At 47.9% G+C, this 24,197-nt stretch overlaps 7 protein-coding genes across 7 annotated transcripts; 4 read left to right on the top strand and 3 right to left on the bottom strand.

Annotated features, from left to right (window-relative positions):
* Positions 1–7,718: 7,718 nt before the first annotated feature.
* On the top strand, positions 7,719–8,501 carry AO090005000949 (uncharacterized protein; the record flags this gene model as incomplete). The annotated part of the gene is made up of 1 exon (XM_001817897.3): positions 7,719–8,501. One exon carries the CDS (start codon positions 7,719–7,721, stop codon positions 8,499–8,501), a length of 783 nt encoding a protein of 260 aa, XP_001817949.3.
* A 1,381-nt stretch (positions 8,502–9,882) lies between these two features.
* Positions 9,883–10,488, top strand: AO090005000951 (PLAC8 family protein; the record flags this gene model as incomplete). The annotated part of the gene is made up of 3 exons (XM_001817898.1): positions 9,883–10,030; positions 10,107–10,204; positions 10,261–10,488. The coding sequence occupies 3 exons, from the start codon at positions 9,883–9,885 to the stop codon at positions 10,486–10,488; spliced, it is 474 nt and encodes a 157-aa protein (XP_001817950.1).
* Positions 10,489–10,865: 377 nt separating this feature from the next.
* Positions 10,866–13,901, bottom strand: AO090005000952 (uncharacterized protein; the record flags this gene model as incomplete). The annotated part of the gene is made up of 5 exons (XM_023233863.1): positions 10,866–10,915; positions 10,975–11,029; positions 11,068–13,259; positions 13,313–13,568; positions 13,605–13,901. The coding sequence occupies 5 exons, from the start codon at positions 13,899–13,901 to the stop codon at positions 10,866–10,868; spliced, it is 2,850 nt and encodes a 949-aa protein (XP_023089170.1).
* A 594-nt stretch (positions 13,902–14,495) lies between these two features.
* On the bottom strand, positions 14,496–16,040 carry AO090005000953 (uncharacterized protein; the record flags this gene model as incomplete). The annotated part of the gene is made up of 1 exon (XM_023233862.1): positions 14,496–16,040. The coding sequence occupies one exon, from the start codon at positions 16,038–16,040 to the stop codon at positions 14,496–14,498; it is 1,545 nt and encodes a 514-aa protein (XP_023089171.1).
* Positions 16,041–16,541: 501 nt separating this feature from the next.
* AO090005000954 (alpha/beta fold hydrolase) lies at positions 16,542–17,602 on the top strand (the record flags this gene model as incomplete). The annotated part of the gene is made up of 4 exons (XM_023233861.1): positions 16,542–16,644; positions 16,722–17,006; positions 17,082–17,297; positions 17,346–17,602. 4 exons carry the CDS (start codon positions 16,542–16,544, stop codon positions 17,600–17,602), a joined length of 861 nt encoding a protein of 286 aa, XP_023089172.1.
* A 219-nt stretch (positions 17,603–17,821) lies between these two features.
* AO090005000955 (fungal specific transcription factor domain-containing protein) lies at positions 17,822–19,532 on the bottom strand (the record flags this gene model as incomplete). Its single annotated transcript, XM_001817902.1, has 2 exons — positions 17,822–19,018; positions 19,101–19,532. 2 exons carry the CDS (start codon positions 19,530–19,532, stop codon positions 17,822–17,824), a joined length of 1,629 nt encoding a protein of 542 aa, XP_001817954.1.
* A 703-nt stretch (positions 19,533–20,235) lies between these two features.
* Positions 20,236–24,158, top strand: AO090005000956 (uncharacterized protein; the record flags this gene model as incomplete). The annotated part of the gene is made up of 2 exons (XM_001817903.1): positions 20,236–20,269; positions 20,326–24,158. The coding sequence occupies 2 exons, from the start codon at positions 20,236–20,238 to the stop codon at positions 24,156–24,158; spliced, it is 3,867 nt and encodes a 1,288-aa protein (XP_001817955.1).
* Between the last annotated feature and the right edge of the window lie 39 nt (positions 24,159–24,197).

Raw genomic sequence — 24,197 nt, 5'->3', positions numbered from 1 at the left:
ACCTTGCATACAGTTCGCCGTGGTTTAAAATACTCTTGGTGCAAGAGTCGAGAACGTGACAATGATTATATATGTGTTGAGGTATTTATGCTTAGAAAGATTATCGTTGTCATCCTGCTGAACAACTATAGCTAGTCATACAGAATATCAAGCATTGCTTAACGGTATCCTACAGTCATACAATTAGCACAGATACAAATCTAATCTTCCATTCTACTAAGACTAACGCACCCGAAGTTTACCCATTCGCGATATAACAGTATAGAATATTTACCAAAAGAAACCATTCGTTTAACTTGGATTTTGCTCTCTAAATCCCCAACCGAAGTGCTATGTGATTCCCAGGGACAGCCGGCCCACTGACTTGTCGATGATCAATGCAAAAGCGAACCTCTACAGGGAGTTTTTCAGCATGTCTCATTTGTGGTGTTAGCGAGAGCAATTGTCTTACTTTACAGGGTTGAGTCGGCAAAGCCCCCTAGCCCTATGCAGAGCATCTCGCTTGGTGATTCGTGACAGGTAGAGGTCGGGCTGGCTTTAAGGTCCCTCGCGATCTATATACCTGTGTGTTGGGTTTGGGAAAGCCTCATCTTATACCACCGTTGTACGAGCTCGAACTGTGGCAGTAGCTTAACGACCTGTCATAACCGGATCACAAAAACCTAAATATAATTACTGGTGTTTCAGAGAGCCACTAGAAAATCATGTTCGAGATGGCCATGGCGGGTGAGTTCGTCTCATATATGTCCATTGTCTTTGATGCTAATGAGATGTTGATGTATGCAGGTAGAGATGACTTAATTGTTTATTTGCCTGCCTGGGATGGGGGGTGAACGTTAGTCGTTCGATTTTACCCGATATGCATATGTAGATACATAAGATCACAAGTATGAAACTCACTGTGCCATTTCTTCATATATCGGTATAGCGAGACGTGCTTGAAGCTACAGATGGTAGCGGCCTTCATGCCTCAGGCAAAAAAGATAACCTTGAAAGGGATGCGATTATATCCTCCGAGGTCCGACTACCTGCCTTAAAAATCAGCCAAACACACAAATCTCTTTTAACCTCCGTAATACTCCTGTTGCCAGTTTCATATAGTCCTCATGTTTAATGAGATCCAGGCGATGCCATCCGAGGTTGAATTCCTCGAGAAGCTCAAGGAGAGTAAATACTCGGTGGTATTCAAGGTCCGCTTCCGGGAAAGAATATGCATCATGAAGGTGGTAAGTATTCACGTTCGGTTACCGGACTTTACCTGACATTCAAAGTATCATGACAGAGGCCCATCGGAATTTGACCCCCCTGACCGCGAAATCAATCTCTTCGTTTCTGAGTCCACCGCATACCATCGAATGCAGTTGAAGGGCTTGTGCGAGAAGGGGGTTATCCCAGACTTTTACGGGACGATTAGAAACATTCAGCCGTCTTGCTGGTCAGATCTTGATATGTTTCTTAAGGACAGACTGCCACCAAATGCTATTCTTATCGAATATATTCCAAATCTGCAGTCGATAAAACTATCGAACTATTCAGAGCAACGTCTGGCTAAACTACGTCAGATACTGGACGAGATCCACGAGGCAAATGTCCTCCATGGCGACCCGATGCCCCGAAACATGATGGTATCTTAAGGAGAACAAGACAGGGTACACTGGTTAGACTTTGACTCTGCCCAAACATTTCCAGAGGGTGGTGATCGTTCGCCAAAACAAGAACGGTGGATGAAGGAAGAGGTTGAGCTGTTGGACTATTTTGTTGATGCCTTGGTAAGTTCTAGAGTTCTCGCGATGGACTTAGCTGACTCTCTAGCAGGCTCAAGATCATAAAGAAGGCAAGCTAAACCGTACAATTTCTTATTATTATGATTGGTTTGCGTAAACAGGACATGCCTCTACTATCTTACGAAGTAGAGGAGGCTTGGCGGCCTGACTGCCTGAAAAGGTTACCATTCCTAATTGGGTATAGTAAGGGGTCACGGGTACAAAGGAGAATTTCCTTTTTTAGGTCAGGATATCAGGGGCTTCCATGAACGGATTTGCCGTTGTACATCAATTGCCTCTCCTTTTATGGATGATAACGTATTCAGTTTGATCCTCAAATACTTCCCCGGTCGGGACCTCAGATTCTGACGTCGCATATCATTAACCTCAAAGAGTAAACGATCTACTGGTCCTGGACCGTTAAGATCGCGAGACAAGGATCGACTGTGCGGAACTGCGGATCCTCCATGAGTTTGTCGATCTTATCAGAACTGTCCCTATAGTGTGTGGAACACTCGATAAAGTAAGTATCTGCACATTCCTCCTGACTGTGCTGGAAAGGAGAACCCCACTGGTATACTTGAAAGGCAAATCGATACGACGGTGTCAAATGATACCGAGACTAGATATCTGCAAGAAAGGCGAAAAAGCAAATTACGAGTAGTATTCGGCAAACAGTTAATTGGCTTGTTTCAACATTTCTTCGTGATTATGGTATCTCTTTGACAAATCAACAGCAGTGTGCAATTCTGTCCTTCCCTCTGGTCCTTCCATCCTCAAGCCTCGGTAGTTTGTAGATAAGTCCACTGAATTTTCCAACGCTCACTCGCAGGTACCATTCTCGTTGGGGCTACCGATATCGCCCTGAATGACGCAGACCTTCGAGCAGCAAGGAGTTTGCGAATCGCATGGCAGACCGTTGGGGGTGCATTGGTTCGGCACCGCAGCCACGGTAGCAACAAAGACAGAGAGGATGAGATAGGCGAGACGCATATTTGCCGATAGATCAAGTGGGTTTGAAGGACTGGGGGTCATTAGTTACAAAGAACGATCTGCGTTAAACAAAGATTGTGCGAGATACCTTTTAAGGTTATGCTTTTTGGATTTAGACGCAAGGGCAGTGTGAGTAAGTAGCTTAAGTATAGGAAGGTCCGGGAGGGGAGGAAGCCGATCCTTATATAGAGACTGGGTGGGCCTGTTCATTAATTCATGGTCTCCCTCAGTGTCAGATTTCAGTGACATTCCGAGGCCCACCTCCGGAGCCAGGAACGGCACTTGGGTGAATAGCTTGTAGCACTTGCCTCTGTCGGGAGTAGACCACTAACTATGCCATAGTGGGATAGGAACAGGTCGCAGCACTAGATGTGATACTCCACAGTCACACAGCCAATCTCCTTGAGCTATTTTTCTGGCCACCACGGCTTTCAGCTAAAAGTGGGTATTGGACTCGCTTAAGGGTTAGTCCCACGCTACTCCTATATTACGGAGTGTGCCGAGCCAGCGATAAAACACCAATGGTAGCATGGATAGGTACGTAGTATATACTCTCATATCAGAAGAGCTTTCTTGATTGAGAAACTAGAGCTCTATACTCCAAGGGCTCCAAGAGGTCGGAATAGCTGGTCGCACATTGAAACTACGCCAGTATCCGTATTTCTTTCATTTCTTTGCCCCTCTTTGATTTCTTTACACACATCTTGGCGCATCATCTTAACGTCGGAACCTAGCCAAAGTCTAAATCCCTCGCTAAAGATGCACCTTGATGACCGGAGAATATTGCCATGAAACTGTGTCCCTCTCCATCATCTCCGTGACAGTTGGGTAGCCAGGCTGTACCGAACCGTATACTTGACATATACGTCCAAGTTCCTCTTCCAATCACTCTCCGTCCGTTTAATATTTCGGACTAATATATGCACACTTTGATCGAGGGCACTGAAATCATCTTTTGGATATCCTTGCCGGTCCAATCCATGGAAAGTATTGTCAGCAATTGGCGAACGGCTATATGTAACAGCGATAGTCACTCAAAAATGCCACTTCAAGACCACAATGCGTAAAACCCATCTTGAACGGGTGTTCGAACGGTCTGGTGGGGAAATGAGGCATCACTGACCAAAGAGCGACGGCACCTTGACCACTCATTAACGATATGATTGCGATCGACATTCTCTTTTCCTTTACTTTTGGCCAAGCTTTTATCCTCTTCTCCCAACTCTGTGGTTCAGGTTTCTTCGGATGTGGTTGGTTGAGCTGTCAAGGTGTGGAGACCTAGTCCCTTTTAGCTGTGTTCTAAATATATTAACCACCGAAATGCCTGTTTATTCAAGTAGGGTAATGGATACTACCTGATAAGGGGCTGAATGAAGTCAGGTTGACTGTTGCAGGACTTGGCAGTAGCTCTTGGGGGATATCAAGGGGTTGTCGTAGTTGTGAACCTCCTGTTGACGTGGGATCCCCTTAACTGCTTGGTGCTCGGTGCTCGGTCGCTCCACTTTAGAAATTACTGGATCTTGCTGGATTAACACCAACTGCTGAGATGTCCTGGGCTTTCGTCGCCTCGTGAGTGTACAGGGAACACGAAGTAAGATTGAATATGACTTCAAACTGGATCTTTCATGGAGGATAACGCAAGAAATCCGTCCCAGAGATTCCGAGAACATAAGGGCAACTATGTGGATAATTATATTTCCGAATTGAGTCTAGTCGAATTTCTATAGCCATCAAGTATAACTTAATGTACTTCAGTCTTAGCTCACGATCCACTTTGAAATGGCTTTTGACCACAGATAATAAGATGCCAGCAATGCTACATTAACCCTACTTGTACAGAGAATGGCGAATGCACCTGATCTGGCACGTGTTCAACCCCGACTCCGGATCCGATTCCGATTCCGACTCTCCGACCCTCAACGACATCGACGGTCGCTCTTCTGCTTCCAGGGGAATGGATATCCTACTTCAACATGAGTAGACGACAATCGTCAAGACGTCATGCGTGCTTCCGATGCATTGAACTAAAAGTCAAATGTTCTACACAAGGCAATGACAAAGAGTGTCAACGGTGCTCTCGATTGGGCCGTCCTTGTGTTTTCCCGAGCACTTTGCCGAACAACCCAGGTAGAAAAAGCCGGATCGATGAGCTTCAGGACCAGATCAATGAGCTTCGCGATCAACTCACGAAAAGGGTAAGTTGACTTTTTGCTATGTGTGAGTAGGCAAACTTGACTGACTGAAGCCGCAGGACGAGGCAGCTCCTGGACATGGCATGTTCGGAGATGAGGCAGTGCCACATGCTCTGCAGCAACATAATGGGCCAATTGAACACACGAAGTCCATCTCTCCACGACCTGACTTGGGTGAGCCCGGCGACTTGTTGACTATCGGCATTCTCACCTTGGCGCATTGTAATCGACTCTTGGACAAGTTTCGCATGGTCAAAATGCCACAGTTTCCGTTTGTAATCATCCCCGACTCGATGAATGCAATCAGTCTCCGCCAGGAATATCCCTTCTTATTTGTGGCTATCATGACTGTCAGTACGGAAGATAGACCAGCATTACAAAAGGATTTAAACCATGAAGTGAAGCGGAACATCAGTACCCGTATCATTATGAACAACGAACGGAACATAGATCTACTTTTAGGCCTTCTTGTCTACACAGCGTGGTACCACTATCATTGGGAGTCAATGTTGCCGCACATGTACCTGTTCCTTCAACTGACCGTCACAATGGTTGCTGACCTTGGGCTTGATCGACAACCCAATTTCACTATGGGGAACATCGCAGCCAGCTTGGGTAGGCCGAGCAGTGCGCATCAGCTAGTGGCAAACCATTCGGCCGCTGGGAAGAGGGCTCTCCTGGGAACGTTCTATTTGTGCTCTGTGTAAGGAATCAACGTATTGTTTACTCGAACTCACTGACATCACAATAAGATCGTCGCTTTTTCGACAGCAGTTGTTCATGGAACATACCGATTGGATTGGTCAATGCTACGATGATTTAAGGAAGAACTCAGAGTTTCCATCAGATCAACATCTGAAAATATATATAGACGTGCGGTTGCTAGCTCGAAAAAGCGCAGAGGTATTTGACGGCAATGTTCACAGCTATACGAATCCACTCTTACATGGACGGGGGAGATTAGAGGTAGGTATCCGGGAGCTTGACAAAGAATTTACTTTATTTCAAGGTGTTAAAGATGAAGCTCGACAGCACGGAAGCGACACATGTGAGTTACCTAGTTGCATAATCTATTCAACCCTCAGAGACTCGTTGCCAGTTGTTAATCACAGGTCCAAAATAGATGGGTATGTATTCGAAGTCAAAGTAAAACCAGTCATCGTTCTTGGACAGATAGTCTACCACAGAAACAATGTGTTCCTTCTTGATGAAATGGAGCAACTTGAAAACCTCATTACATCTTCAGAGAGCTTCATTACCTCCTTCCTGGAGGCCTTACCAGAAATTGCGATTCAGCTTCCTCTATCCTTCTACACCTATCTCTGGTATGCGCTATTAGTGCTCTCAAAGGTCCTCTTGTTGTCCGACCTGGAGTGGGAAAGAACAACTGCGTTTGGGCGAAGAATTCATGGAATCGCGCGGGCGGCAATCGAAAAACATGGGGAGCTCTCAAGTGGTAATGATGTCTGGGCGAATAACAAGAGGGTCATAGGCAGTATGATATCATGGCTGGAAAAGCATCAAGACGTACGAGGGCCGGAACAGAGACTGCGAAACCATCCAAGCTCAACGATGCACCATCTTACAGTGGTTGACAAGAATACACACTACCCCTCAGCTTCTGCTAGCTCAAATTCGACAGAACCAGGAAGAAAGTTTGCCTATCCTACACAGCAGCCTGACCCTAATCAAGCAGCGACCGAATTCACATTTGATCAAGTTGCTTTGGAGGGTATGGGCGACGGGGTAGATGGCTACTGGGATGCAATACTATGGCAGCAAATGCTAGAAGGACCAGTATTCCCAGGGTTGTCTTCTCCCCTGCACATATCTAGCTCGGGGTGCTTCCGTGATTGACAGTTTGTGTTCTGCAGTCGAAGGATATTTAAAACCTATTTATCTCTTTTCCCTTTCTTTCCATGGTTGTTGTAAGGGTTATAAGGGTTATGGATGGGTCTTTGGCTCGCCAAGCCCAATCGCAGAGGCGGAAAATGCTGAGTGAGCCCCTGAATAAGGCCACAAGAATTTCTCCGAAGTATTGGCGACAATTTTCAGCCACGACTGCTATCCTTATTTTCAGCCCTATCCGGCGAATCGGTGATAGACATTCCTTTACTCAAGGAGAAGACGCAACTTAATATGCTTCCCTACGGGTCAGCTAAGGGATCTCGTAGATCGCATCGGAAATCACGCCTTGGATGTGGCAACTGTAAACGCCGCAGGATCAAAGTAGGTACTCTCTCGGCAATTACTGTTATGCCCGTTAATTAACAATTGTACTCAGTGCGATGAAATTAGGCCAGCGTGCAGTGGCTGTCTGCGCCACTCCGTGCAGTGTGACTATCAGCTTGAGGAATCGAGTTCCAGCGTATCCACAGCATCAGAAAACGCGAAAGGGCAGCCAGCGGCGACAGCGCCTAGGAAGGTGTCAACTAAGCGCCACCAAACATTTATCTCTTCATATCAAACCAACTTCAGGCCACCGAAGCGTGCACACAGAACTCGCAAGTCCATATCAGCACAACTACTCCAATGTTCCTCATCGGAGCGAATTTTTCCGACCTTGTCCTGTCGACCTTTTGAGTTTACTATCATCGACATGGAGCTCTTCCATAACTTCCTAAATCCAACAGACTATGACGAATCAGAGCATCACAGTGCAATGCGAATGCAACAAAATCAACTTTCTCGTCTTGGGTTTTCTTTCCCGTACGTACTACGCCTCCTACTTGCTGGTTCGGGCTTTCAGTTAGCACGGCGTCCAGAAATCATGAAGCTGCAACAGTCTGCTATCCAAGGGAGAGATTATCATGTGGTAGCTGAGCGACACTATAACATCGCCATTCGCGAAGTGGCAGCGGCAGTGCCACGGCTGAATAAAGAGAACTGCCATGCAATTTATACCGCCGCTGTTCACATCTTCGTCTGCTCACTCGCCATGGGTCCGCGACCAGGCGAGTACATGGCTTTTCGAGAGGATGGTCAAGACGGCCTTCTATCCTTGTTCATCGGTGTCCGGACAGTATTGGAGATAAGCAGCAAGTTGTTTTCACCAGATGTAGTTCTAAAGGGCGATGAAGGGGAATCAGGCTCCGAGTCAGATCCGGCCGCAGAAACCACAGGCCCCGTCAGAAGCTCAACTATCGCTTCTGAATATGGGTATTGGATGGACCAGTTGCGGCATCTTATAGAATCCGAGCTTGTCAGGGAAGGTACGCTTAATCCAGTTTATCGTACGGTGTTCGAACGACTTCACGAGTGCTACGATGCTGTCTATAGCCCCTTTTCGCCCGTAACGACTGCACTTCTATCACCATGCATATTCGGCTGGCTCTATAGACTGCCAAACGCGTTCATGTTTGGACTTAGACAGCGACACCAGCCGGCATTGGTGATATTCTCTTATTTCGTCCTCTTGTTGGATGAGCTCACCTGGAATTGGTTTCTTCAAGATTGGCCTAGACACATTCTCATCGGCATTCACCGTAACCTCGACGTCTACCACCAGCAATATATCCAGTGGCCTATGCACTGCGTGGCATCCAAAGCCTAGAAGGCCATTTGCCCTTCAGAACAGTTTGTGTCTATCAACATATCCATGCATGAGAGATATCTCATAAATGCGTCTATCACTAATACATAAACATGACATCGATGCACCAACACACGAGCAATAATGATTCAGTCCCTCCTGGTCCAGTGGCCTGCAGACGTCACACCTTCCTGATTGGGTAACACTCTTCTCCCTGATGGTTTTAGGGCACAACGCTAATAGTAATATAGGCCCGGATGGTGCAGCGGTCTCCGTTCGAATCCGCCTCCTGGCATCCTTTCCAGCAGCCGGGGAGAAGGACGTCAGGAGGCGGATTCGATCGTAGTAATAAATCCCTGGTCGGGGATTTCCCTAGACAGTGCTATTGATCTCCCGGTATCTGCTGGGGATTAGTAGCTGCTGGGTAAGTTTTTTGAATTTCTTTTTTTTTTTTTTCCTCATCTGAATGATTCTTTTCGTCTTCATCTTTCTTCAGTGCTTCTGGATCTTGGCACAGGAAAAGAGCAGGGGCGACCATGACTGAGTGAAAGGACGCACTTGCACACTTTGTACGTTATTCCTCGTCATAGACTATGTCCCTAGTATTACCGCCGAAGCGTTAATATGCGAATCCAAGGATGGAGATCTTGCAGACGCGATATTTACATACCCATAATGTCAAGGCAACTTTGGTTCCACGTTTGAGCTCTTTCGTAATTGCCACCATACGAACGTAAACTTCCGTTTCCAGCTTGAAGTCCGAGGAGCAAATTCTTATTTAGTACGAGAGAGCATGAAACCAGTGTGAACATAACTCGAGGTAAGACAAGACCGATAGGTTGAACCTCGCAACAATTGTACTTAATGGTATCCACACTAAAACCTTTTGAACCATGCAGCTGCAGATCCTTATGGCGAGCCACCCTGTCCTATGTATGCTGTCCTACTATAAAAATTAGGGTTTCCTGAAAAGGATCCACATGAGGGTCAATATCCTTCACTTGCTGCTCTGCCATTGGCCAAAGACCCACATTTCTGGAATACGAACGCGGACTTCCCTTTTTGGAAGTGGGTAACATAGCCCTATGAACCTTCCATGAGGTAAAACGGAAGGTTATGATCCTAAAAAGGAGCGAAGTGGCTGAATAGAGATTTCAGTCATTCTGTTGATATTTAAACCCCCGTGGTGCCCAGGCTCAAAGAGGGACACACGCAGATTCGTTTTCTATTTTCCCCGGCCAAAGAACTCAACCTATATAACCGGACCTTCTACACTCCTACCTGATCTCCTGAAAATATTAACCTCAGACTACCACACTCTTTACCACAGAGTAATAAGAATTTTATCGCTCTCATTACACTCGCTTATATCTGCTATCCAATCCAGCTGCGCCATTGCAAAATGCCCGAAGCAACAGACAAAATCTACCGCTCCTGGCCTCATGGACCCCCGACATACTCACAAGCCAACCCGAGTCATTCGCGAGATATCACGCAGAACCCGGACTGGAACTATTCCCTCTTCGACTGTTGCGACCCAGGCTCACTATGTAAGACAGACACCGCCAACACTCCCTCGAAACAGGACATTACCCACTAAAACATGGGATCTTTCCAAACCTCTAGGCCTGATGAGCTGGTGTCTTCCATGCCTGACATTCGGCAAAACCCAAGCCAGGAACCACGATGCTACCTTGAACGGTTTTAGCTATTGCAACGCAGACGTAAGTCAATCCGAGACTTCAAACAAAAAAAAGACACCTGCTGACGAGCGGTAAAGTGCACGATTTTCACAGGTCTCGCCCTCATCTACTCCCATTGGATCATCCAGACTATCAGACGCGGTGAGATGCGCGAACGCTACGGTATCAAGGGCAGTTGTTGTGGGGATTGCTGTGCGACGTTTTTCTGTTCTTGTTGCGCTCTGGTTCAGGAGGAGAAGGAGGCTGAGTTGCGGACGAGAGCTGAGTTGGGGTATCAGATGACGCCGGGGATGGAGTATAAATGAGGTTCGATAATATGGGAGATGGTATGGGCCTTGACTGGTTACTTTTCGTTCTTTACTGGACTTTCCTTTTCTATGACATTTCTTTTGTTTTTCTTTTTATTTACTCCTTCGTTGATTTAATCATATTTCCTTTCTATACAGAGGTTGTTTATAGTACCCACTGGTCCAGCCATGTCTGCACCAAGCTAGAATCAATGGGACCAAGAGCTCGAAATGTGGGGCTCGCTGCGCTGGCCTTGTTTGTTTCAAACTGCGGAAAGCTATCATCACCATTGCTGCGGGCTAGCCGCTCGTAGAAGCTCAGAAGCTTGTAGGCTGGCCTGTCCTCAACAATGGCAGCATCTGTTTCGCCAAGTGCCCGAACCCAGCCCCGTAGACTAACGGGATTTGCTCCGATGCGCCTCTGAATTGTTGGTAAAAGTGTAGCCTAGGTTGTTCTTGTCGGATTGACTAGATTTATGACACTTGCAGGGATACTTTTCTCACCATCTTGACCGCATTGAATGATTTCTAGAACGACCTGGGCCAGTGTATTCTGCACCTGTTAGTGAATGCAGTTCAAAGATAGAGGTTACTTACAACAGGAATCCACTCAACCGGCATACCCAACGACTCAGGTATAGAACCCATCGACTTCGAGGTAAAGACCAAAGAAGGAAACCACTCGTCCGGATTCCAATATCCCCCAGACTTTGTTGTTGGTCCCGCAACTTGCCCGACTCGCAAGATAGTTACCGGAACACCAGAACGAGTAGATGCAGCCAAACAGATATTCTCGGCTACGTACTTCGATTGGCCATACCCTTGTAACGGAGGCTCGACCGTATTAGGTAGAATATCCTCTGGGATCTTTCCCCTCGATGGATCCCAGCCGGATGTCGTGGCAATTGAGGACACAAAGTACATATGCACTGTTTTTCGGCTGGATATGCATAGGTCCAGTAGGTTCCGCGTGCCGCGTATGTTATCTTTCTCGAATGAGTGTACGGATAAATTGAAGTCTACTTTCCAGGCGTTGTGCACGATGGCGTCTGTTTTATTCAGGAGTTCGGCGTATTTGCTTTGGGATAAGCCTAGGGTTTTATCATCGAGGTTTGTTGTGAGAAATTCGGCTTTGGGTGATAATAATGCTTTCACATTTAGTTGTCTGTCGTGGAATGAGGACCTCTGTCTTTCGAAGGCGTCGGATGATCTGTTTAGGCAGTAGACTTTCTTAATCGAAGGTTCTGATAATAGTACGTCAAGGAGATAGCTTCCGAGTGAGCCGGTTGATCCTGTGAGTATAATATTGAACTGAGAAGGAACCTGTAGAGCTTTGTGCTCTATCTTTGGAAGTGAGGCAGTGTATTTGTTCGTGATATGTTTCAACGTCGCTTGCACGTCTTCGACTTTGTCTTCTGCTTCACCGTTACTGACGTTTCCTTCTATAGCATTCGACAGATATGCGCTAAGGCTCTTGATAGTGCAGTATCTGTAAATTACTTGGGGATCAATATGTATCCCACGACTCTCTTTCGAACCCATACTGATGCCCCGGGTAACGATCCGAGCCATTCGAATCACCTGCAGTGAGTCCAACCCAGTCGCAAAGAAGTCCGTGTCTTCCTCGAGTTCGAGATTCGGGGAAACAGAAGACACTACCTGCCGTATGAAAGTCTGCACATCATCACCCTGAAAGGCATCACTCGAAGATCCCACTGGGTTCAGAGGGTCATCATCCCCCAAGGCCGATATCTCAGATTCATAGTCCTTGCAGACCAACGCACGTCTCAGTGTCCCTTTAGCATTCATTTGAAACGGTTTCTCACGGCTCGCTATTCCAATTCTATCCTTCTCAATGTAAGCATACCCCGGCCCCTGCTTATTCGCAGCCTCAACACTATCCCAGATCTCATCGATAAAACCATCATCCAGGTCCCGGTCCCCAAACTTGTCCCAGTCCGGTTCCACTAAAAGCACACATTCAGTCATCCCCCGGCCAGCGATCATAGCGTTACGCACGAGATCATGACCTTCGATGGCCGCCTCCATCTCAATAGGATTAACCTTTTCTCCATTCCCAAGGACGATTATATCATCTGTTCTGCTTTCAAACCGCCACAATCCACCTTCCGTGGGATGTTTCGAAAACAGATCCTTGGTCCTCCATTCCTGCAGCTCGGGGAAAACATGAAAGACCCCATGAAGCAGACGGCTATCCGGTGATCGACGAATGACCATCTCATATAAACCCTCCTCGTGTAGCTCCATATGTATATCTGGGTAATAGGGCCATTGGTAATATTTCCAGTCCTCAGGTGTCGCCTTCGATTTTGTCGGCGGGATGTGTCCCAACTCCGTGGATCCGATGCAAGGGATCAGCTTGCAATATTTAGAGATTGTATCACCGGCCTCGGCGGAAAGTGGCCCGCCGGCAAAGATCACGTACTCGATCTTTGAGAGCGCCTTGAGTGCCTGTGGTGTCCTGCTCATGTCTTGTAGTAGAGATGGTGGGATGACTGCGCCTCGTGGACGAAGTGTCGATAGTGCGTCGAGTACGGAATCGATGTCCGGCTTGGAGGAGTAGTGGATTATCTGGTGGCCATGGAAAATGGCGTCTATGATTGTGGTAAACCCGGCTATATGGAAGAGAGGACTCATTCCGAACATTGAGTCTCCTTTTTCTACGCAGTTCCATAGTCCACATATACAGTCCGAGGGTGTACCGGGTGGTGTGCCTCTGTCCAACACGGAGAGATATCCATGTGTCAATGGGACGGGTTTCGGGTTTCCTGGGTTCCGTTGGTTAGTATTATTTACATAGAATGAAGTGTTAGATGCATACCTGTTGTCCCGGAGGAGTGCAAGATCACGAAGGTTTCATCTTCAGCTTCTTGATATGTTTTGTGGTACGGGTAGTGGGAAACGCTACTAGTCAAAAGATCATCAAGGGACGGAAATCTCCAGACTTGTAAATCCGGTACGAGGGCTTGTCCGTGTGCTGATTGAGATTGACCACCCCATAGAAGACATTTACAACCGACAGCACGGAGGAGATGCGCATTTGCTTCGGCGGAGTTGCGTGTGGATGGGAGGAATGTCTATGTCTGTCAGTGTGGGATGCTTTTTATAATGACGTGCTGGCTATTAACCTTATAGCCCACTTTTGCGAGAGCAATAGCACATATCACGTAGCGGATATCGTTTGGGCCCATGTAAGCAACTGTCGTCGTGTCGCAGTGCTCAGTAACTGTCTGCTCGAACCACCAGGCAACATGGTTCACTGCTTGGGCTAGTTGTCTTTTGGTGAGTGGTATCCATTGATTTGGAATGTTGTTGTCTTTTAGTATCAGACCGAAGGTGCCATTAGGGTTGGTTTCGGCGTCATTGTCCACAACATGGGGAAGTAGACGATTTCCAACTGCGGTGGCCATGTTGACTGTATTGGCGGTTTTAGGTTTGTTCAGTGGGTGATTTGGCAATGTAACTCATATATATAATCAGCTGCTCAATATCTTATGTCGACCTTTTGGACGTGTAGCTAGTGACCTGGTACGCAACGTCTTTTAAGTAATGATATGTTGGCATTACTTGTTTATAGAAAAAGACACATCACTGCCCAGGACAAAACCTGAATCTTGCCAGACCAGGTCGGGTTCAAGGTATTGGGTTCTTGGTTCAGTCCGAAACTTTCATCCTTGATGGGTGGTTAAGGTTTAGAAAGTGTACTTAGCCAAGTCGGGAGGAGCCAGAACAGGATGTGCTGCCATAAGAGCCAGGAATGTGGCTTGAGGCATTAGAGACCGAGGAACTAGAGGAACGAGTCGAGAACTAGAGCTCAATTACCATCTTCCCGGTTGTCCTTCTGGTGATTCGCCATAGCGTATTGCTTAGGATAGCTACATCCCTGCTGAAGACCCGATGAGACATATAGCCTCCCAGCCCGGTATTCTTAAACTATTCTAAACATGGAAATTAAAGAGACAAAAGACACATCCTATATTATAATTTGATCTCAAGTGTATTTCTTAGGCATCAACATTGGACTCCTCAACAATAACCCCTTTCCCTTTTTCCTTCCGGCCAACTAGCCACTCTACAAGTTCAATACCAAACCCAGTCCAGAGCGTCAATATAATCACAAAGCACAGTCCACTCACCCAGCCATGAGTCCTTGTGAAAGTCGGCGCCTCTCCACTGGGAAACTGTAATTGTTGAAACGGAATGACAACCGCCTGACCCAAACTAACCATGAAAGCCAAGGTAAAAGCCCGAAGTTGCTGATCTCCACCACAGGAGCTATTAACCCATCCAGCCAATAGAGGCGTATAGGATCCATAACAACCAGAGAGTATAAAAGCAGCCATCTTGAGATGGCGAGACGCGGGCCACGCCGTGAAAACAGCAAAGCAGAATGTTAACAGACACCCGACGGCGAAGCAGACAGGACCACGCCGCCCGATCTTGTCTGCGACAAAGCCCGATGTCAACATGAAGAAGAAATTGACTGCCCCCAGCGCGGTGGGGATGTTGTTGATTTGTGGTACTGAGTAGACGTTGAGTGACTTTAGCCAGATGCTGAAGTATTGCGTGACATATGACCCGCAGGTCAGGGTCCAGAAGGCGTAACCGAGGGAGAAGGTGTATAGTTGCCAGGAGGCGAGGATTCGCGTGAATACTGTGCCGTCCATCTTTCCAACTGGTGTACGCCCTTCCTCTGAGATTCGGGAGCGCGCCCGTTCTCTTTCGCTTTCGGATAGGTAGAATGCGGTGGTGTTCTCGGGTGTGTCTGGGTAGAAAATGATGCCGTAGATGGCTACGGGCACGGCGAGGACGAAGTCGAAAATGAAGAGCCATCGCCATGATGACATGCCCCCTTTGCCCTCCATGCCAGTGAACAGGGCTGACTGCAGGTAGCCCGAGAACATCTGGCCGAGGACGCCAGACATGACGAAAAGGCCGCTACGACGTGCCATTTCGGACTTGCGATACCAGCAGCCCAGCACATATTGTACACCTGGCCATGCGGCTGACTCGAAAAATCCAATGCAGAATCTCAGCCCGTAGAACTGAGAGGCCTTATTGCATTTGAAAAGGAAAAGTACGAACAGAGACCACGCCACTAAGCAGCCCGGCAGCCAGAATCGCGGTCGAATAACCGTTAATGCAAGATTCGACAAAGGGCCGCCGACAATCTGGCCGATATTAAAGTAAGTGTTCATCCAGCTGAGCTCGTTCCCTGGACCGAAGCCTAGCTCCTCCTTCATGCCAGAGACGTACGCATTGGAGATATTGTTGCCATCTAGCTGCTTAATGAAGAAGTATAGGCAGCTGAAACTTAGCAAGAACCAATCCAGTTTGAAGATGAGCTTTTTGTCTGCCTTGGAGGTGCCTGGCTCATGCCAGTGAAACCAGCGGCGCTCGTTCAAAATTGATATAGAGTTGTCACTCTCAGTTGTGGGTTTGTCCTGACTTCGCGAGATGGTAGTTAACGGCTCCTTGTGGACAATGAAGCCATTGGGTAAGACGGTGGGATCGCCATTTTCTGGCCGTGCCGCGTTTTGTCGTCTCATAGTTGACTCCAAGCCAGGAATATTTTATGGCGACGAGGGAGAGGTCGAACGTAACAGTCTCGGCCATGGGACGAAGCACGGCAACCTTTATACTCATTCCAGATATAGGATGAGTTTAAGGTACTGGAACAGACTTCAATAGGGAAGCTATAAACGCCCACATTCAACACTATGTATCCAGGTTAGCCACGAATGGTCTGGCCTCCATATTGAACAAGCGGCCGCTAAGGTACAGATAATCTTTACAACATTCGACGCAGAGATCACGCAAGATTCGCCCACTGATAATCAAGTCGGTTACGTGCTTGAGCCGAATAGGAAATTACCGGCGTGGGGCCGATGGTGCATGAAGCGAAGCGAAACTAGGCTCTAGTGCTAATTATTAGCGGAACCTTAGCTATCTCTATCGTCTGAATACGGCTATTTATCAGGCCAGCTGATGTAGGTAATGGTAGGCAAGATTTCGGCGTTCTGTCCTAGTATTCCCTGCCTTGTCTCATCATGGTTGAATTCGTCACCATCAACGGCGCACAGCTAGCCTACCGGTTGGCTGGCCCTGCCAATGCGCCCTTAATAGTGACACTGCATGGCGGTCGGGGCTTTGGTAGGCTACTATTGTCATCTTTGAATTTGTGATTTTATTGCTAATATGGCGTTGCTGTCTACTGTTTGATTGAGTAGGCGATCACAAGTCGGACTTTCACGCATTTCTGCCGCTATCCCCAGACTATCGACTACTATCATTTGATTTTCGCGGCCATGGTAGAAGCTCTCGGACTGAGCCTTACAGCTTCCGACAACTAGTAGAGGATATCGAAGGACTGCGACGACACTTCGTGGGTGGCGAGAATCCTTGCATCGTGTGCGGTGGAAGCTTTGGTGGATTTCTTGCTCAACAATATGCCATTACTTATCCTTCGCATGTTTCACACCTCATACTCCGAGGCACGGCGCCATCGCATCATCGTAAGTAACACTCTAACGGGACGGGGCCAGAATTGTCTGTTTCGGTGAGATGGAGCATGAACTGAACACTCTTAGACGAAGCAGAAGCGATTGAAGTCCTAGAGGGCCGCATGCATCGCGCACCTGGTCTCTCCACGCGGATGTTGCGAGACAAAATTTTTGGCCAGTTTGACAGTGATCTTGAGTTCCAACTCATCATGTATGCAGCCGCTCCGCTTTACAGCGAGTCCTTCAATGCAGATATCGCCTTAGGTCGCAATCTAGACACCGTATTCTACGCCAAGTCACACAGTAGGTAGAATATGCTCTTTGTCAAGCTCCATACTGACTAGAAAGCAGATGATCTCTATGCAGAGCCGGAGAAGTTCTTTGACTATAGAGACGACCTCTCAACTGTGACAGCGAAAACCTTGATAATTGTCGGCGAGCGGGACTGGATTTGCCCACCGGCGCAGTCGCGGGTCATTGCATCCCTGATTCCAAATGCTCACTTGGAGGTTATTCAAGATGCAAATCATTCGGTTCATGTCGAGAAGAATGCTGAGGTCATTGGGCACATTCGAAAGCATTTGATGCGGCCTGCAGCGATCTCGTAACATAACCACACTTTCTGTACCCTTGGGGTTACGGGCACAAAGTGTGGAAAGTCCCGAGGGACTTTTAAATGGACGTTAATGGCTACCTTACAAGAAGTCCCATCCGATTTCCCCAACTAATGGTGAGGACAAAGCTGCAATATCCCTCGTCACGGCAGCATCAGTTGACGACGAGGTATCCGGCCGAGAGCTCGAGCTGATTGCTTCCACATCCCAGCCTTATATGAATTGATAGCAGTTTGCCTTCCCCATGATGCGTCCACCTACTTCAATCAACTGCGCTCGAAGTGAAAGCACGCGTGGGTAAAGTGATGGCTTTGCGGCATGTCGCAAGACGGGTGTTGTTTGTAATGTCACAAGACAGCTGGCAGATCGGCTTTCGTACATAGAGATCACAGAAGCAAAGTCTGTCATAATTTTTGCCAAGGATCTGGCATGCTCCCACCCGCTGGAGAAGCTCTGAAGTATTGCTATACAGCTTTGTATCTCTTGCTTGGCTGAAAACACCATGGCCGTCGTATGACCAAAGCAGTAAAGCAGGACGAGACATGCAGGGACGAATCGGGTCAACGTTATGTAGTTAAGCGGCAGTTGCCCTAGTTCCAATAATGCCTGACTGTAATGGATATATTTCTGAACAACGTTGAGGAGGTGTTCATGAGATCCGGGATGTGATGGTTGATTGAACGGTGTCGGATAGTATATCAACATCAGTAGTTGATAATAACGTGCGTTAAGCCAGGCCATGGTGTCATGGATCCTCACATTACTTGGTTCTGGGCGGGATATCAAACAGCCATCACTGTACCAGTTATCCACAGCGTAATGAAGCTCGCTAATGATAGCGGCGCGATCGGAAGGGGTCAAGGAACGGACATCTGCTCGAGGACGTAGAAAGATCGCATCCGTGATTTTGCTCTCAAGACGACGCAGCTGGATGACATGTCGTGTTACCAGTAACATACTCGAAACTTCTGCTCGCTGTGCTGAAGCAAATTCAGTAACTGTTACAGCTGGCAATGGGATGTGAGCGTCCGGCACAAACAGCCCCGGAGGCTGTCCGACAGAGGACGCGACCATGCGATCCAGTACGTAAATACTCCAAAAGAGTCGATTCGACGGCTCGTCTGCTGGCGAGGTTTGATCTACATTCGTTGTACGCTGTAAAGTCAGACCCTGTGCCATGGCTTGCCGGGTCAGGATTCCTACAGTTGTCCATGGACCAGGACCGTGAGGATCAAACAGCGAATACAAGGCCAGTAGTAGAAGAATCTGTACTGAATCAATGCTTTCATTCTCCATGCAATATCGGAGAATAATGGAGTACGGTAGTTTAACCTCTTCCCCGGTCAGGGGGCTAAGTTTGCCTGATCGCTGAAGCGTCGTCCGCCCGATGGCGTGGATAAGGTATAACATCTGGCCTCTCATTAGTTAAGTCTTTCTACTACTCATTTCTTGTATTCTCTGGGGTGATGGTAATTTATGGAGACAAACTCACCATGGAGTCAGCATCATTCTCGATCAACACGACGTTCACATTGGCACTCTGAACTTGCATAATTCGTGTTTTATCGACGAATGGGTATGCCCGGTGAACGTGGTGAAAATAAGCATTAAGACATGCCAGCGACTGTGGTCCTTTGCTGTCTATCCCTTTCCAGATCATCACTGAAGTCCCCTTCTTCTGTTCTGCATTGTCAGGCTCATTGTCAAGGGACGAGCTTGTATTTTGAGCTTGACTATTATGCTGAAACTGGACCGGATTTCTAGGAGAGCCCCTTTCCCCTGCACCCTCGTCGACAGCTTGTGACGCTTCCTTCTGTTTTGGTGGCATATTCTGGCCCAAGGCCGCTCCACGTATGTTGTCCTCAATGTACTGCGTGAGCCATTGTATCCGAGCATGAAGGACCTCTGGCGACGACGCAGCCATCCTATCAGACGCGAAATACGAACATTTCCGTCCTGCGTCCGCACAAGTCCTGCAGGAAGGTAGAGTTTTACTACATTTCTTCTTGTACTGGCGGCAGCGGTTGCAGGCTGGGGGAGGATACGCATACGGCCACCGCTGCTCCGGCTGCCTCTCAGCCCCATCGCGATCGGGACTGGATTGATTTAATCGATAGCGTTGAGTATGGTATTTCATTGCTGGTGGATAATCTGCACCTTTCGGAAATCAACCATTGGGGGTAGCGAATGCAGTCGTTGGGATCGGCTCCATATCCGCCATCATTCTGAGCAGTCGCCCAGTTCTAATCGATTGTTCAACGACCTGCGGGGTTTGGGATTGCAACATTTGGTCGGAGAACCACGTCAGTCCAGCCTAAAAGTGTGTGCTCGGACGCTCCACAGCTGAAGTGGAGTCTGATGGGCCAGTCAGATATCTATCCTGTATATCAACCATCCCGCTATCGCAGTGTTACCGGAGTGTCTCCGACGAGATTATCCTATTCAGGTAAATCACCGCCGACTTCACACATATCGAAAGGTGCGGAGTGTGGCCGGTATTCTAGTGTTGTTTGTTAGGAATCTCGTAACGAGTATGGATATATACATGGCAGACTATGATCATGAAACGCCTCAAATGACCCAAATATATATTCAACGGATGCTTGATATTAGAAATCAGAGCCAAGATGCTGCCACCACCTGACATTAATATCTCAATCGGTAGGCATTTCAACATGTATCATTACTCGTCTTTCCAACTGCTAACTGCAGTACAGACCGTGGAGGGACATTCTGCGATGTCCTCGTCCAAGTCCCCGAAAGGGAAGAACTTGTCTTCAAACTACTTTCCGAGGACCCGCAGAACTACCGAGATGCACCGACAGAGGCCATTCGCAGAGCCCTGGAGATTATCGAAGGCAGAGAAATCCCTATTGGAGAGAAGCTTGATGGCTCCAGAATTGCATCATGTCGCGTCGGTACGACGATCGCCACAAACGCTCTGTTAGAAGGGAAGGGCAGGAAATTCGCTTTCATCACCACCAAGGGATTCCGAGATATTTGCGTTATAGGTGACCAGTCGCGACCAAAGCTGTTTGCGCTCAAGGTGCGCAAGGCCGAGGCATTGCACTCCAAGGTTGTCGAGATCAATGAGCGAGTCACCATTGAGGATTATGACCTTAACCCCTTTCCACTGGATAAGTCGAGGGAGATTAGAGACCCCAATCTTGTTCGCACAGTAAGCGGCGAGATTGTGCGTATTTTGAAGCCAATAGATCTAGAAGAGGCTCGACAAGCTCTTGAGAATCTCAGAGCAGATGGGTATACGTCTGTGGCTATCGCTTTTATGCACTCTTACGTTTATCCAAATCACGAAGATCAGGTAGCTGCGCTGGCAAAGGAAATGGGCTTTGACTATGTCACCACATCGCATGAAACTAGTCCTGTTATAAAGTTTGAGCAACGTAGTAGCTCAGTCTGCTCTGAAGCCTACCTGTTTCCAATCGTCAAAGATTACGTCGCGGCATTTGAATCTGGGTTCAGCACACTACCTCGAAAGGTTGAGTTCATGAGTTCTGATGGCGGTCTGCGACAGGCTGTGAAGTTCCGAGGCAATGAGGCCTTGTTGAGTGGACCTGCAGGAGGAGTGGTCGGTATCGCCCGGACGTGCTTTGACAACGAGGAAAAGACCCCTGTGCTTGGATTTGATATGGGCGGGACTAGTACGGATGTTTGTCGTTACGACGGCAAATATGACTATCTTACCGAGACAGTGGTGGCAGGCAGAAAGATCATTACCCCCATGCTCAATATAGCCACAGTTGCCGCGGGTGGTGGTTCAATGCTCTTTGCTCGTCATGGTCTCTTTGCGGTAGGCCCTGAAAGTGCAGGGGCACACCCAGGACCAGCTTGTTATCGCAAAGGGGGACCCTTGACTGTGACTGATGCCAATCTGTTCCTGGGACGCTTAGTCCCGTCCTCGTTCCCAGCGATATTTGGACCTGGAGCAAACATGCCCTTGGACTATGATATCACTCGAACGAAATTTGAAGAAATCACGCGTGAAGTCAATACGCAGACTTCGCAGAATCTCATTCCAGAAGAAGTCGCTCTGGGATTTCTTGATATTGCGAACGAAACGATGAGCCGTCCTATGCGTAATGCCACCGAAGTTCGCGGATTTGCTCCAAGTGCTCATGCCCTTGCTAGCTTTGGTGGTGCCGGCGGACAGCACGCGTGTGCCATTGCTGACAAGCTTGGGATTGAGAGGATAATCATCCATAAAAACTCCTCGATTCTGTCAGCAGTGGGCATCTCACAAGCCGAGCTACAACTTGAAACATCTGCGCCATTTGCAGGTACATTTTCATTGGAGATTCTTCCCCGTCTTGAAGCCCAGATACAGACGCTGAAGGATAAAGTGCAAAAGGAGCTGATAGTTCAGGGTGCTTCGGCAGGCGATATTGAATACGAAGAGTCACTCAGCATGAGATATATTGGTACAGACACCAATATGACCATAGTTAAGCCAGGCGATAGTGACTACGGAAAGAGCTTTGTGCAGACACATCTTCGTGAATTTGCCTTCGTCTTGAGTCGCGATATTGCAGTAGACTCCATCAAGGTACGGGGAGTCGGCCGCAATCATACCTCAGACACGAAAGTTTCGCCTTATGTGCAGGTGCAGAAGCTCAAGAAGAGAGATCAATACATACACTCGTCTAGTACACAGCGCGTCTATATTGACAATGGATGGCAGAATGCCCCAATCTACCACCTCAACAGTCTTTCACGTCCCAGCAAGCTGCATGGCCCTGCTCTCATCATCGATGCCACCCAGACTATATTTGTTGCACCATTATTTGATGCTTACATCCTAGAAAACCATGTGATTCTAGAAAAGTCGAGAAACCAGGTTCCCGATGCATCTTTGGGAGAGGATGAAACTATCAATCCGATCCAACTCTCTATTTTCTCGCATCGTTTCATGTCTATCGCGGAGCAAATGGGCAACACTCTACAACGAACCTCCATTTCAACCAGTATCAAGGAACGACTGGACTTCTCCTGTGCCATCTTTTCGCGAGAAGGTAGGCTAGTTGCTAATGCCCCACATATCCCAATTCACCTAGGTAGTATGCAATACGCCATACAATATCAGCACCGCCTTTGGGACGGGAAGCTGAAGCCCGGCGATGTACTTTTAAGCAATCACCCAGAAGCAGGAGGTACACATCTGCCTGATCTTACTGTGATTACTCCTGTCTTTATACAGGACGGGGACTGCCAAACCCTGGCCTTCTACGTCGCGGCTCGCGGACATCATACTGATATCGGTGGACGCGGGATCACCTCTATGATGCCTGAGTCGAAAGAGCTATGGGAAGAGGGCATTAACGTCCGGTCCATGAAGATCGTCGACAGTGGGACCTTCCTAGAGGAAGACGTGCGACAAGCATTTTTGGATGCAGGCAATTTTCCCGGTTGCAGTCCAACCCGTCGTTTGCAAGACAACATCTCTGACATAAAAGCACAAATCTCGTCTAATCAGCGGGGAATAGTTCTCCTGCAGAAGCTTTGTCGGGAGTTTACCTTACCCATTGTCCATAAATACATGCATGCGATTCAGGCCAACGCAGAGGTAGCGGTAAGGAAGTACTTGAAAGGAGTTGCTCAGACACGAGAAATGCCATTGACAGCGACGGATTATTTCGACGACGGCACAATGCTCAAAGTCTCGATCACCATCGATGATACAGGGAGTGCTATATTCGATTGGGAGGGTACTGGACCGCAGATGTGGGGAAATTATAACTGCCCAATCTCTATCACGCATTCTGCAATCATCTACACGATACGATGTTTAATTGACGAGGATATTCCCCTTAATGACGGCTGTCTCGCCCCCATCACTATCAAGATCCCAAAGGGGTCCATCCTACGGCCGAATGCCAACGTTGCCATCTGCGGTAGCACACTGGCCAGTCAAAGAGTGATAGATACGATTCTACGCGCATTCAACTGTGTCGCGGCCTTCTCCGGTTGCGCTAACAGCTTTGGTTGGGGTATGGGTGGAAAGAATCCTCATACTGGTGTTATCGAACCAGGATGGAACTACGGAGAAACCGTTGGAGGTGGATGTGGCGCTGGACCGAGTTGGGATGGTGAGCATGCCATCCAAGCACATTCTACCAACACCAAGATTACAGATCCAGAGGTCGTGGAGAAGAGGACGCCTGTGATTATTCGTCAACATGCTATCAGACATGGATCCGGTGGTTTAGGAGAGTATTGTGGTGGCAATGGTGCAGTCCGCGAAATTGAAGCTCGGGTACCCTTGAAATTCAGCATCTTAAGTGACCGCCGAATCTATCATCCCTACGGTATGAACGGAGGAGAGCCCGGGGATGTAGGCAGGAATTACGTTTTTAAATGGAACGAAGACAAGACTGTCCTTGAGAAGCTCTCCATTGGTGGTAAAGCTGCTCTAGGCTTGGATGCTGGGGAAATCATGCAGATAAATAGTCCAGGAGGTGGAGGTTGGGGAAGGATACGGCCACGTCAATGTCAATCAGGGCTAGAAGTGGGTGTGGATGAGCCCAAACCCTAACTAAACCCTATCCGACTCAGCTGCATAATGACAGCCTCA

Source organism: Aspergillus oryzae, chromosome 1, assembly GCF_000184455.2.
Source record: "Aspergillus oryzae RIB40 DNA, chromosome 1".
Taxonomy (NCBI): Eukaryota; Fungi; Ascomycota; class Eurotiomycetes; order Eurotiales; family Aspergillaceae; genus Aspergillus; species Aspergillus oryzae.
This window is presented reverse-complemented; position numbering and strand designations above follow the sequence as displayed.